The sequence below is a fragment of the Leucoraja erinacea genome, chromosome 2, assembly GCF_028641065.1.
Source record: "Leucoraja erinacea ecotype New England chromosome 2, Leri_hhj_1, whole genome shotgun sequence".
Lineage (NCBI taxonomy): Eukaryota > Metazoa > Chordata > Chondrichthyes > Rajiformes > Rajidae > Leucoraja > Leucoraja erinaceus.
The window spans coordinates 55,945,257-55,961,167 of record NC_073378.1 but is presented as its reverse complement, the minus strand read 5'-3'; the positions used below and the strand labels follow the sequence as shown (position 1 = coordinate 55,961,167).

Sequence of the window (15,911 nt, the reverse complement as noted above, 5' to 3'; positions counted from 1 at the left end):
AAACTGGAGCATCCAAAGAAAACCCACAAGTGGAGACAAAAGTGGGATAAGAGAACTATAATGTGAACGGATGGTTGATGGTCGGCGTGGACTCGATGGGCCAAAAGGCCTGTTTCCATGCTGTATCTCTAAACTAAACAATTAGCAATTTTCATTGAACAGAAACATAGCAGGCTAATTCAAGAACAATAGGAAACTTCTCAAGCATAATTTCAGCAGACACTTTGGAGTACCACCAGCAGAAGTCCAGAAACAGGTGATTTGATTTACGAAGGGGATGAGGTGAAGGGTTAACAAATAAAGGATAAGGAGAAAATAATTTTAATCATGGAAGTCACACAGATGCCACTTTCCAATGTTTCTTACTACTGCAACTTAAATCAGAATCATATAGGTGGCTGTTGTCAAATTTCATAACCAAATGCAGAACATATATCTTAGTAATAAAACAGGGAACATTTTTTACTATTATCTAAATTAAAAAGTAGTACTGAAGTTGAATGATTGCCCAATTTCACCCCTCATCTTGTTCTGTGCAACTTGGATAATTAGACTCAGAAGCCAGCCAGTCCTTTCTTCATGGTCAGTGAGGATTTAAAATAGTTTCTTTAAAATAGAAAATAAGCTAACATTGTTCCCGATATTTAAGGATCCTAATCCAATATGGACTGAAGTATATTTAAATAATATTACGATGAATATTAAAAATATATTATTCTCAAGTATATTTTGTTGCTCTGTTCTGTATCTAATACTTTTTGAAGAAGGGTGCTTTTTGCAAAACTAATTCTGGAACAAAACCCAAGAAACTGACCTTTTCTCTCAATAAACCTGTGTCCTACACCAAGTCAGCACAGCAAAATTCAAATTAAACATAATTAATATATCCTCACAAATAGGTGTAAATGTTACTTTTCACCATTACAAATACCATTCATGCCCCAGGTGGTTTAAAATTTGCAACATAAACATAACATTTCTTCAAAAGATCGTTTGAAATTTTGTAAACAACAACCAATTCTCTTTCATAGGACATGGAATTCTTTATACACTGGAGTTAGAAGCAACAAAAAGCACCTTGGCCCTTTGGTGAAATTCTACTGTAATCATGATAGTAAGTGAAGTGCAGCAGGAAATCAAAAATTAAATGAAGTCCTTAATATTTGTTCTAACCATTCATTGATGTTTCTTATAGTCTTCATCTAATAGAAGTTCCTCCAGTTGTCCTAAACAAGAACATTAATGTGTTGGGGTGGGACCAGAGCCACGGCAACGCTCTTCAATCGAAAAAAATGTCTACATCCCAGCTTTGGTATAAGATGCATCAGCAGATGACTCCAAATGACTCCAAGGCAGTGTAGCTTTGGTTATGATAAATCTGTCTCCTTACAAGGACTTGACTGTCTTCATTAGAAGGCGAGTTCCCAAGAAGCACCTGAGTGGCAGGTATATCCAAATCAGAGCCATTTGAACTGGGTAACTTCTTTGTTTCCCCAATACATAATGATGAATTTGACAACAAAAATTACAGGTGGGTGGACTAAGAAACATTTTCACAGTGGGTACTAACAACCTTTTTACAATTATCTCCAAAGTTGTCCTTTCTGTCTTGTTCCTTGTAACTGTAATGGAGATTTGAATTAGTTACAGGTTTTATTCATGATGCTTACGAGTGAACACATCTGTTGGATTGCTGAGTCACATGAGATTGCAGTGTTCTTAAAGCGTGCTCATTAAACCTCTTTGGGTTTAACGTTTTGTTGATGAGTTATTAAGATCCCGTTGATTCCATTGTAGTCCACAGTAATAACACATCTCTACACCCAGCCATTAGCTTTAATAACCAAGATCAAATCACCATGATTCTCTGGTCTTTAAAAAAAAAAGCTTTGCAAGTTGTTAAGGCAATCACTAAACATGTTAACTCAGATGTTTTGTAGTTGCGTGAAGCTTGGATGTCAGGGATTTGCCAAAAAGACATGTTTTAGCCCTAAGTGGAACGCACTAATTTCCTACCATTGTTTGACAAGGTCATTAGTTTAAAATATATACAAACTGGTATACAGGTATGTCATTTCAGACAGAAAATAACAAATTGCTCAGCAACCTTCACTTCTCTTTGTAACACTGCAATCTCAGCCTGGGCTGAAGCTAGTGTATTCTGCAATTGTTCATTTTATAGTAACAATTATCCACTTTGTAAAGTCTTTTTTATACAGTGTTCTTAATAGCATCATATTTTATCCTTGATCATTTTCCTTCTGCTGCAAAATGCACTGGGAGGGGATGAGCAGCAAATTTAATTTTAAGTCATAATAAAGGTTTTAGGAAACGCAGAGCTCTTGTCTGTTCCCGTACCAGTCGACCTATTTCCTTTCATTCTTCTCTGCTGCAGGAAGCACTCTCAACATCCTTCCTCGTGCTTGCTCCACACCCAGCAACTCCAAGAAGTTATCCCAAGGTGGGTTGGGAAAGATTTCTTCAACAAGTGCTAATATCTTCTTCGTACAATTATCTCCAGGAAATGTCCCTCCTGACTTACTGGTCGTGACTTACTGTACCGGAGATCTGGGTCTGTTGCAAGTGCTATTAATGATGCTGACTAGGGAATATAATCTGCTAGATTGTTGACTCATTTTAAGGTGCAGTATGCTTGAAGCACAAGTCCAAGGTGGGGTTGTTTGGGGAGTCAACCCTTTGTCTTTCAGTCAATCAGACACAGTCGATTTTCCAGTCGTGTTCATATTTTTAACACATATTTGTTGCAGGCCAATGATATTATAGTTCTGTGAACTTCAAAATGGCCCTTGTCTTCCAACTGAAGCTGATGAACATTGATGTACAGTCGACTTAAATCACATTAAGGTAAAGTAACTGCTTGGTACTGCAGCACAATGTTGTTCCTTAAATCTACACCAGCACATCGCTCCTCTTACTGCACCACACCACTACAGCTATCACCACAACAGTCAGACAGATAGGCACTGCAATGAGGGCAAAGAGGATGTTGTCAGGAGGGTCCTGAAATATTAGTATTTCAGAAGTGCAGTTTGAAAAAAATAATTTATGAATATTAATTACATAGCTTTCCACTTGTGGATTTGGCCAGTAGCAAAAAACGCTTTCTGTTGAAAACTCCATGCAGAATGAGAATGAACTGTAATAGCTGAAAAGATAAAGACAGAGATAATTAACAGACATATTTTGAGAAGTAATACATTGAACAAGTTAGATTTTTTTTTAACTTTATGATAAAGCAGCGCAGCGGTTGAGTTGCTGTCTTATAGTGCCAGAGACCCGGGTTCGATCCTGACTATGGGTGCTGTCTGTACGGAGTTTGTATGTTCTCCCCGTAACAGTGTGGGTTTTCCCTGGGTGTTCCAGTTTCATCCCATACTCAAACGACATACAGGTTCGTAGGTTAATTGGCTTTGGTAAAGATTGTAAATTGTCCCTAGTGCGTAGGATAGTGCTAGTGTTCAGGTATCGCTGGTCGGTGCAGACTTGGTGGCCGAAGGGCTTGCTTCTGCGCTGTATCTTTAATCTAAACTAAACTAAACTGAATACCTGCTATCTACAATAAATAGGCATTAAATAGGCAGAAGGAACTGCAGATGCTGGACTCTTGAGTAAGCACAAAGTAACTCAGCGGGTCCGGCAACATCTGTGCAGGGAATGAACAGGTAATGTTTCGGGTCAGGATCATTCTTAAGCATCTGAAGATGGGTCCCAACCCAATATGGCACCTATCCTTTCCCTCCACATATGTTGTCTGATCCACTGAGTCATTTTGCAAAGAGGGAGACATTTTTTACCAAAATCTGCACAATATATATTTTTATGTTTAATTATCAAAGGTTTGTTATAAGCCGTTAATATCAACTGTAGACAGATAAATATACTCAACCTCTATCCAAAATGTACACTCTAATGTAGCTAATGTTTTTTAATAATATTCTGAAGCATGAATGAGTAGGCTTCAAGGAAAGCAAGTCAAGAAGACCAAAGGCCAGGAAGCTCGAATGCTGGAGCACGTTTACAAGTTCAGGCTTACTATGGGCTCATCACATGGTGCTACATGTAGTGAGGCACCTGTGTAGCTATGTTACCTTCAGTGGAAAGACTAGTAACTACATTACATTACTGTAACTTGTCTGCATTCTCTTCCTTCTGGCAAATGGAACCTTTCATGGAAAAAAAATGAAGCATATTATCTAAAATAGTGAAGGATTGTAGATCTGTCTCTGAGATACAAAGGGATCTGTGTTTCCTACTGTACGATTTACAATAAGCCATTAAGCAGGTTCAGTGAGTAACTGGGACAGCTAACATTAGAAAGTTAGTCCTTCATTGCAAGAAGGAAACTGCATTAAACGATAAAATGACAAAAGAACTTAATGGGCCAGTTAGCATCAGTGGAAAGAGAAAAATAGTTAATGTTTCAGGCCATGGCACTTCCACTGAAGTACATTATTCAGCTATTTAACATAGCTGGAAATATAACTCTTTTTTTCAGTTGCTGCCTGACCTGCTGTGTGTTTCCAGCATTTCCTGTTTCGAACTCAGCGTCTGTATTTTGTTGATTTGTAAAACAAATAGCGGGGGCATGTGCCAATAATGTTATCTGTTCTGAGATACACTCTACTGAGATGAATCTTCCATCAGGGTGCACCACTCACCTACTGGGCCAAATTTGTTTTGCTTCTTGCACCACCACAGGTGGCGATGCGGGTATAGGTTTGTGAAACCTTGATAGTGGAGTAGTAGTTTATGTTTGTGAATTACTTCCCTTCGTTTCCATTGGAAGTGAGTTCAATAGTCTTTATAGTCATAGAATCATACAGCATGGAAGCAGGCCCTTCAGCCCAACATGCTCCCATCTACACTAGTCCCACCTGCCCATGTTTGGCCCATATTCCTCCAAACCTTTCCTATTCATTTACCTGTTCAGTCCAAGATACAGTCTTTAGTTTGAATTTCCAGCCATTTTGTAATCACCATTATGATGAGATGACACAACAAAAAATCTTACATGCCTTTTCCATAATGCAACCATACAAGTATTTCCAGTTAGATTATTTAATCATTTGATTTCAGTATGTTAGAATGTTCACAATTTAAATTGTTCTGTTCCTCACAATTTTGAAAGGAGGAAGAAACTGTAGGAATTTAAGATTACATTCTGCAAGATGACAATATAAAAAGATTTAATACATTATCAGAGCTATATATTTTTGTTTTATTTCATAAAGTGAAAAATGCCTGATCATTTATCCTGACATGTGAACTGCCAGCTATATTTTCCCATCTCATTATAAATGTACAAATTTAATAATAAACGTGAAAGCAAAAGATGTTGCAATATGTGCAGCTGTGCTTTAAAATCTCACCCCTGTGCCGACTGGGTCCAAAGGGCTGCATTATAATCATTTCTCACTGCGACAAAAGGATAGGTTAGATTGGCAAAAATCTGACAAGTGGATCATAGTGTGTGAATATTTAGGGTTTCGGCCCGAAACGTTGCCTATTTCCTTCACTCCATAGATGCTGCTGCACCTGCTGAGTTTCTCCAGCATTTTTGTGTACCTGTGAATATTTAAAGTTGTCTACTTTGCCAGAAATCTTTTAAAAAGGAGCATTGGTTTGCATTGTTCTTCAAGAGCATGTTTCTCAAAAAATAAGCAAGCAGGTTTGTCAAATTATTCAGAGAGCTAACAGTTTATTGCTAAGGGAATTGAATACAAAAGTAGCGTGATTATGCTTCAATTACAGAGAGCATTGCTGAGACCACATCTGCAGTGATGCAAACAGTGTTGATCTCCTTATTCAACGAAGCATAAATATGCTGAAGCTTACAGCATACACCACCAGACTAAGGAACAGCTTCAAGCACTCAGGCTTCTGAACAGTTAGGGTACTGTCCAATTCTGGGGTACTGTCCAATTCTCCCCTACCTCATTGTGAATATTGGACTTTATCTCTGGAACTGCTGCGCTACAATGAAAACTAGATTTTGCACTATGTTTCTTTCCTTTCACTCTATGCATAGTATGTACAGCATTATTTGACGATGGATGGTATGCAAAACAAAGCTTTTTAACAAAGCTTTTCAAGCTGGAAAAGGTACAGAGAAGATTCACAAAGATGTTGTCAGGGCTAGAGGGTCTGAGCTATAGGGAGAGGTTGAGTAGGCTGGGAGTCTATTCCTTGGTGCGCAGGAGGATGAGGGGTGATCTAATTGAGGTGTATAAAATCATGAGAGGAATAGATTGGGCAGATGCACAGTTTCTTGCCCAGAGCAGATGAATCAAGGACCAGAGGACATAGGTTTAATGTGAAGTGGAAAAGATTTAAGAGGGATCTGAGGGGTAACTTTTTCACACAAAGGGTGGTGGGTGTATGGAACAAGCTGCCAGAGGAGGTAGTTGAGGCAGAGACTATCCCAACATTTAAGAAACAGTTAGACAGGTACATGGATGGGACAGGTTTGGAGAGATATGGACCAAACGCGGGCAGGTAGGACTAGTGTAGCTGGGACAATGTTGGCCAATGTTGGCAAGTTGGGCCTAAGGGCCTGTTTCTACACTGTATCAATCTATGACTCTATGACTATACCTTGTTATGTGTGACAATAATAGACCTGTATCAAAACAGTTTAGCAAATTGCTTACTGGACTAATATTGAAATGACTGGAGTAACTCCCAGGCATCTCTGCCTGACGCACTGAGTTAGGCCTCTGTAGTTCCTTGTTTCTTCTTGAAATGACTGGGTTATCTTATGATGAAAGTTTGAACAAGCTGGCTTGTATATGCCAGTTTAAAAGTGTAGGAAGTGAAGACTAAAACATGTAGGATCCTCGGGGTGGATGTTGAGAGAACATTTCTACTTGTGTGAGAATCTAGACCTAGGTATGAGAACTGTATTACTGTTTAAAAATAATAGGTCACCCATCAAAAAGATATATATTTTTTTATTTCTGAGAGTGCCATGAGACTTTGGAATACCCTGCATCAATGGGATGTGGAAGCAGAACTTTTGAATAGTTTATAATCAATAATCTGCCGGTGAATCTGGCAATCAGTCTGAAGAAGGATCCCAGCTAAATACATTGTCTGTCCATTCCCTCCACAAATGCTGCCTGACCCGCTGAGTTTCTCCTGCACTTTGTGCTTTGCCCAAGATTCCAGCATCTGCAGTTCCTTATTAATGCCAAATAGATCCCTTAATTTGATACCTCGAATGGAAACTCATGCCGCCAAAGCCCCAATTCAATATTTAGCAATCTGAAATGTGTATAAACATCAGAAGAAGTCTAGCAAGTTGGATGTTTTCTGAAAAACAACTGTTGCCAGCCATTCATTTTGCAAAGATTGAAAAAGCTCTATCACTTTATTTTCAGAAAACATAGGCTGCAATCCCAACCTGAAATCCAGCGCAGCCATTTGATGAGATTTGGAGCTGAAGTATGAAAGGTCAAAAGGCTGAAATAGAGAGATTTTTCGATGACAAGGGATCTAACTGAAAGAGACTGGGCTGGCCAAAGTTCAGATCCGTCATGTTCTTATTGAATGGTGGAGCAGGCCTGAAGAGCGTACGATCTGCTACCTTTGTCATCTTATGAGTCGGTACATTTGCTTTCAACTGAGACACCACCAGTCATGGAGCAGTACAGCTGTGCATGTACCAACATTAGGAAACTCGGGAATCACAAATGTTTGCCGGTTGCCAAACATTTTACCGCCCCTTCCCATTCCAATACTGACCTTTCTATCCTGGGTCTCCTCCACTGTCAGAGTTAGGCCACACACAAAGTGGAGGAACAGCACCTCATATTTCAATTGGGCAGCTTACAACCCAGCAGTATGAATGTTGATTTCACTAATTTCAAGTAACTCCTGCATTCCTTCCCCCCTCCTCCTCTCTTCCCCACTTCCCCACTCTAGTCGTCCTACTACTTCCACTGTTCGCAACCATGTATCCCTGTCGTTAGCACATAATCTAGCCAACAATTGGCCATTATGGACTTCAACCATCCTGAGGTCATCTGTTATAGAGTCATAAGAGTCATAGAGTGATACAGTGTGGAAACTGGTTCAACTTGCCCACACCGGCCAACATGTCCCAGCTACACTAGTCCCACCTGCCTGAGTTTGGTCCATATCCCTCCAAACCTGTCCTATCCATGTACCTGTCTAACTGTTTCCTAAATGTTGGGATAGTCCCTGCTTCATCTACCTCCTCTGGCAGCTTGTGCCATGCACCCACCACCCTTTGTGTGAAAAGGTTACCCCTCACATTCCTATTACATTTTTTCCCCTTCACCTTAAACCTACAGAATGTCCTCTGGTCCTTGATTTACCTACTCTGGGCAATAGACTGTGCATCTACCAGATGTATTCCTCTCATGATTTTATGCACCTCAATAAGATCACCCCTCATCCTCCTGCACTCCAAGGAATAGAGTCCCAGCCTGCTCAACCTCTCCCTGTAGCTCAGACCCTCTCGCCCTGGCAACATCCTTGTAAATCTTCTCTGTACCCTTTCCAACTTGACAGCTTCTTTCCTAGAACATGGTGCCCAGAACTGAACACAATACTCTAAATGCGGGCCTCACTAACGTCTTTTACAACTGCAACATGACCTCCCAATTTCTATACTCAATACTCTGACTGATGAAGGCCAATGTGTCAAACGCCTTTTTGACCACCCTATGTACCTGTGACTCCACCTTCAAGAAATAATGCACTTGAACTCCTAGATCCCTCTGCTCTACAACACTCCCCAGAGCCCTACCATTCACTGTATAGGTCCTGCCCATGTTAGTCTTCCCAAAATACAACACCTCATACTTCGCTGATGCCAGCTATGTTTTGTTCTGGCCTTCTCTATCTTTCAATCTGAAGAAGGGTTCCAACCCTAAACGTCACCTATTCCTTTTCTCCAGAGATGCTGCCTGACCCGCTCCAGCATTTTTGTGTCTATCAGGAAACTCCAGCCCAAGCCCTCATTCATTTCAAAGCTTAGGTGAGGGCTGGACATGCCAACCTCATGCTTTTATTTATAGACGTTCTGCTTCAATGTGCCATGGCTGGGCAGATTTCAACCTCCTATCCAATTTGGGGAAGAAACTCCCAACCATCTTTATCTTCATCAGTGCAGTTTCATGAACAAGTCCCATCTCTCAAGCAAAATGTAATGGTTCGAGACATGCCGCAGGGAACTGAACACACAAACTAAGATAATGTTTCAGTGAACTGTATCAAGATGCTATCCTCTGCCAGTTCCAGCCATTCCCAATCATACCAGAGGTCTATTCCCAGAACAGGAAATAAAGGTTGGTCGCCACCTTTAGTAGGTCTCAAAATTCAGTCACAGGGCACAAGGTTATTGTGTGCACTGCAAAGAAATTTAATCAAAAATAGAATTAAGTACTTGCTCTGATGGCTGCTAAGAGCTACATATGTTCCAGGTCGTCCTTGTGCATGAATCATTTATGCACAAAGGTATTTAAACATTCATGGTAATATTTACTGGCACAAATCGCCCTTCGGGCGGGCAGCATAGTGGCGCAGGAATAGAACTGCTGCCTCACAGTGGTGGTTCGATCCTGACTACATGTGCTGTCTTTGCGCAGGTGTACGTTCTCCCTATGATCACGTGGGGTTTCTCAGGGTGCTCTGGTTTCCTCCTGTATTCCAAAGATGTGCAGAATTGTAGGATAATTGGCTTCAGTAGTTTAGTTTAGTTTCGTTTGGTTTAGAGATACAGCATAGAAACAGGCCCTTCAGCCCACTGAGTCTGCGCTGACCAATGATCCCCATACACTAGCACTGTCCTGCACACTAGTGACAATTTACCAATTTCCAATTAATCTACAAACCCGTACGTCTTTAGAGAGTGGGAGGAAACCGGATCACCTGAGGAAAACTCGCGCGTAAATTGACCATTGTGTGTAGGTTGAGAAAGTGGGATAACATGAAACTAGTGTGAGGGTGATCAATGGTTGGTGGACAGTGGGTCAAAGTGCTTGTTTCTATTTCTCTAAACTAAACTAAATCACTAGCAAGGGCCATTCATTTACACAAAGTCCTTGCAAGGTTCTTCATTCTGGTGGATAACCAGTGAGATTGTTACTTACGTCTTGGTCATGTTGTGTGCTTTTGCCATTACTGTCATCGCAGCCCCACACAATTTCACCTGGCACTTTTGCAAACAGCTACCAATCCACCAATGGTTCAATGGTGCTTTTGTTGACACATGGGCGGTGCAAATGCACAGTGAAATATCTTTCTCATCATACAGTCCAGTGGAGTATTGTCGTACCTAAGCACATACCCGCTTGAACGACAATTGCTAATTGCACAGAAAATAATCTACTGATCCAGCATGCAAGAGGCGCCACAACAGGCTTGTGTGACCTCAACTTCCCATTGCACCACAGGCAAATTCAAGCCTCCCTCTTGATGCCCATTTCTAACCCTCTAATTCATGATGCCCCATGAATCAAACACTTATTACATCCCCCATCACCCCTCTCTCTCAACCACACCACCTGCAAACTTTGACTCATGACCTCCCACTTTTCCGCAGTTGCTCTGCTGCTCCCATCACCAAAGCTGCTGTACGTGTTTGAGTGCAAATCAAATCTACTACATGCAATATCCTGGCCTCATGTGTAGTACAGTAAGAATGTTGCACTTTATGAGCAGAGAAATTTCCAGGCAAAGGTCTTGATTGCAACTCATTTTGATCCAATGTTATATAAATAGGCATGGAAAAACTTCCCTCTGGAGAAAATGCAATCCACAGTAGGGCCAAAACATTTTATGTCTGTGCCAATGCAGGAACCCAACCCAACATGCATAAATCCCTTGTCTCTGCATTGCAATGCTCAAGAAGAACCTCATATCAACCATCATGATAGTGGGTGGAAGGGAGAAGTTGCAGGAGATTGAGGTGAGGTGCAGGGGGAGAGACAAAGTGATCGGAAGTAGAGAAAAATGAGGTAGACACAAAATGCTGGAGTAACTCAGTGGGACAGGCGGCATCTCTGAAGGAAACATTCCTTCTCTCCAGAGATGCTGCCTGTCCCTCTGAGTTACTCCAGCATTTTGTGTCTACTTTTGATTTAAACCAGCATCTGCAGTTCTTTCCTAGAGAAAAATGAGATTGATACAAATTGCTGGAGTAACTCAGCAGGTCAGGCAGCATCTTGGAGAAAAAGGATGGGTGACGTTTCGGGTCAGGACCCTTCTGAAGATTTTTGCATCAAGATTTAGAACAATCTATTTCTCACAGCTTTTCCATCTGCTGGTAAGGTGGAAACCTCTGTGATTTGCACTCAAGCTTTTGAAGGTGGTGCCTTATTATGTAGAATGCTTCCACTTCAGAGGGCTTTTTCTCCAGAGATGCTGCTTGTCCCGCTGTGTTACCTCAACAACACTTTGTGTCTATCTTTGGTATAAACTAGCATCTGCAGTTCTTTGATTCGATATTTAAGGATAAAATAGTATTTTAAGAATGAGGCCAGGGCAGTGAGACAACTGAGGGCAAAGTCTGGGCTGGGGTAGGGTGGGTTTTGAAATCATCATCATGTCAGTGAATGATACCGGTGGACACAAGAGTGATCTCTAGTAACGACCACGTTCAGAACTTAAAAAGGATTTGCCCACAATTCATTTCAAGTGCCAGACTTCATGGCCTTAGATCTACATGGGCTACTTCCCTATAATAATAATAATAATAATAATAATAATAACAATAAACTTTATTACGGACTCAAGGTCCAGACAAGGGGCAACATTACATTAAAAATGCATTGCATATTAAATATTATAAATACATATAAAATCTTGGTATATCACTTATAAAAACATCATAATTTATATATTTTTTTAAAACACAATACATAAGTTAAAAATCCAGATTAAAAGAATGATCAATGTCCTACAACGAGACAACGATACCAGTGTCTCCACAGCTGGGATTCGTAGCGTGTAGTGCTAACCCTTATGTTTGACAAGGCCACAATAAGCACATTTTTAGTCATTTATCCTGCAAATGAATTTATACATGTGATGTCTTAGGATAGCTTCACACTACACCATCTAGGTTGCCTTAGCAGTGTTCTCATGGCATCGTTATATGCCACCTTTAGTCTCTGCATACTTGTCTTTCCATAGTTCGACCATAGGTGCGCAGTGTAGAGTGGTGTGCAGTATGCTCTAAATAGCGACACCTTCACCACATCTGCACACACACCAAATTTATGCAAGAGAATATTCGCCTGTACATACAGCATGCGTCATTGCCTATAAATATCCTCATCATCTGTCATTTGTTCTGTAATAATATGCCCTAGATATTTTACCTTATTACAGACACTAAGATTATTGTCAGACAATTTAAAATCAGGATATTTTAGACATTTATCCTCTTTGGTTCTACAGATGACAGCACTCTTACTAACATTATATTTAATGTCATGTTCCACACCATACACAGAACATATAGTAAGGAGCTGCTGGAAACCAGCGCTAGATGGACTAAAGACCACAAGATCATCTGCATACATAATATGGTTCACTAAAATATTACCAATCACGCACCCAGTGTTACAGGCTTTCAATTGTTTAGACAGATCATCAATATATAGATTAAAAAGGACTGGGGACAAAATTCCCCCTAGTCTAACACCATTGCTAACCCCAAATGGGGCTGAGACCCTATTGCCTCATTTTATTTGCATAGTCTGGTGGGCATACCAGTAGGCCAGAATTCTAACAATGTATTTAGGCACCCCTCTTTGACTCATTTTACCAAACAGCTTTCTGTGATTAACACGGTCAAAGGCTTTGGAAGCATCAATAAAGCACACAAGGATTGAAGAGTTTTTGCCTCTATATTTGTTTACAATCTTCTTTAGGGCATATATGCATAAGTCAGTGACATGTTTAGCTTTAAAGCCAAACTGGTTATCTGTGGAGTTAACAAACTCATTTATTCTATCCAGCAGAACTCTTTCTAAAACTTTTGACAATATGCTGGCTAAAGCTATGGGCCTGTAATTATTTAGGCTGCCTACTTTACCAGCTTTGTCCTTAATGACCGGCACTAACAGGACAGACAACATTGAGTCTGGTAACAAGCCATGAATCATAAAGCCAGTAAAACAAATAGCAAGGAGGGGAGCTATCCTCATACTCGCATACTTATATTGTAATGGAAGCAATTTTCACATTTGTTATGCTATGTGAGTGGCCAAACTAAGCACAGAATAAGCACAGACTATATGCACGTGACTGGATTTAGCTGATGAGACATCCACATTTGCATTGTATGCAACTCTGCCTATTGGGGAAATTCCAATGCATTTGTGTGGCAATATACTGTAAGCACCAGTTGTTTTTAGCAGTCGGTTTCACAATGAATCTTTTGGCATACATAAACATGGTATGGTGTGGCGGAATTTCTAGCCTAGTTCCTTTTGAGTTCAATTTGGGTTAAAAATGTATTTTCATTATAAAAGAATACCATACCTGTGTAGCGGCACCAAACATGGTGAATAAGGCCGGACATCAGGCAGGTTCAAACAGTAGTTTTATTCAGGTGTTACATGTTAAGTTGGTCCGCTAACGTAATTATCATTGCTGCTGTAGCTGAGCGAGGTTGTTCTCTCGGGCTCAGCTGCCTGTTGACTCCCCCGGTCTCAAGGTGAGATAAGCTAAAGTAGCAGGACACTCCCCCTAGTTCGTGACGTCACGTGCCAGCCCTCGTAGCTACTGACAAGGGTTCGACCATAAGTGGTCTGTGTATCAGCTGACGCCACACCTGTGTCATTTCTCAGGTGTGCAAAATGGTCATCCCTAAATACCTCCCTTCATCTGTAATCGGCACTGCTTCATGATAGACTGATGAAATAAGCATTTAGAGTTTTAGCTTTCTGAGTGGCATCATTCTACATAATAAGGCACCATCTTCAAAAGCTCGAGAGCAAATCACAGAGGTTTCCACCTCAACAGCAAGTGGAAAAGCTGTGAAAAATAGATTGTTCTAAATTTCAATGCATAAATTGTTGAGCATTGGGTCTTTCTTATTGGGGAAGAGTAATTTGAAAACTAATTGATTTAGCAGTGGGGTATCAAGTACACAGTCTCCTTGCAAAATGGTTCCACTCTGCATATTTTAGTTGACTGGATTACCGTTTAATCTCTTCCCTGTACGGGGACCCGACGTTTTTCCTGTCGAGTCTCCAGTGTCGTTGGGCCTAACATCGTGGAACCGGCAGAGGCCTCCAACCGGAACCAGCCTGAGGGCTCCAGTCGGGGAGCCTGTGGACTCGCCATCGCGGAGCTGGCCGACTTCGGAGCAGGGAGAGCTGTGGTGGCATGCGGCTGCAACCCGACTTCGGAGCTTCGGAGGCTCCGGCCACAGGCCCGGTGGACAGGAACATCGGGAGTTCGCAGGTCCTTGGTGGGAGACCGCTTTTCGGAGCACCTGCAACGGCAACTTCTCCCGCCGGAATCGCGGGGTTTAAATGACACGGAGCGGGGACTAACATCGCCCGGCATGGCTTAAACGGCCGCGGGACTTACCATCGCCCGCCAGGGGCTTTAACATCGTGACCCCCCAGTCGCCTCGACACTGCAGTTGGACTGCTGGACCACGGAGGCAAACAAAGGGAAGAGATAGACTTTTGCCTTCCATCACAGTGAGGAGGTGTTGGAGATTCACTGTGATGGATGTTTGTGTAAATTGTGTTAAGTGTGTGTCTTTTGTTTTTGTAATGTCATGACTGTAGGAATGAAATTTCGTTCAAACCATGTCTGTTTGAATGACAATTATATTCTATTCATTCTATTCTATTCTATTCTATTCTATTCTATTCTATTCTATTCTATTCTGGGTAGGACAAAGCCAGGCAAGTGATAGATGGATATACAGGTGAGGGGCAAGGGGTTGATAGGCAGATGGGTGGGATAAGTGACAAAGAGAGATGAAAAAGAGACAAAATGGTGTCAGATATGGTGAGAAGATGAGTGAAATGTTAAACCATAAGGAGATATAAAGGTGGAAGGAGATATTGAGTTGTGGAGGAGGGGGAGGTTAAGAGTGGGGTAGTGGGAGAAATGGGTGGGCAGCAGGGTGAGGAGAGCTCAGGAAAGAGAGAGGGAATGGGGTGGAGGTGTATTATTTAAAATTGATATTCAATGGTCATTCCGTTGAATGCTCCAAACTCGGGATTCGTCAGTCACCTACAGTCAAGAAGTTTAAAACCTCTCTGTGAAATTAGGAAAAGGAATGTTCTGCCAGACTCCTTTCCAGTGATTGCCTCTCCACACAGCATTGGTATGGAAACCACACTCACGTCGCCAGGTGCCCACCAGCATGAGGCGAAGGATATAAAACTGCTTTTCTTCTTGTGATGAGGAGACCGTGGAAGGTTAATTGGTCACGGCAACTTCCCCTAGTGTAATCATGAGGTCAGAGCATTCAGTCATGATGTCCTCATGACCTAAGCAACGATGAAATAGATATGTGGTGACACAATGGTGTAGTTGGTAAATCTGCTACCTGCTAATCTAAAGAAGGGTTCCAACCCAAAACATTACCCACCCTTTTCCTCCAGAGATGCCGCCTGACCCGTTAAGTTACTCCTGTCCAGACACAAAAAGCTGGAGTACATCAACAGGTCAGGCGTTTTCTCTGGAGTAATTGAATGGGTGATGTTTTACTCCAGTACTTTGTGTCTATCTTTGGCATAAACCAGCATCTGCAGTTCCTTCCTACACATTTAATCTGCTAGCCAGGTTCAATCCTAACCTCTGGTGAAATCTGTTTGCAGCTTGCACTTTCTTCCTGTGACTGTGTGTGGGTTTCCTCCAGGTGTTCTAGTTTCATTCCACATCCC

At 41.4% G+C, this 15,911-nt stretch overlaps 1 protein-coding gene across 1 annotated transcript in view; it reads right to left on the bottom strand.

Moving 5' to 3' along the window:
• Positions 1–307: 307 nt before the first annotated feature.
• LOC129710262 (receptor activity-modifying protein 3-like) overlaps positions 308–15,911 on the bottom strand; it is a 52,650-nt gene continuing 37,046 nt past the window's right edge. The window contains exon 4 of the mRNA XM_055657144.1: positions 308–3,166. Coding sequence (XP_055513119.1) covers positions 2,911–3,166 — 256 coding nt within the window. The 3' untranslated portion in view covers positions 308–2,910. The remainder of the gene's footprint in view (positions 3,167–15,911) is intronic.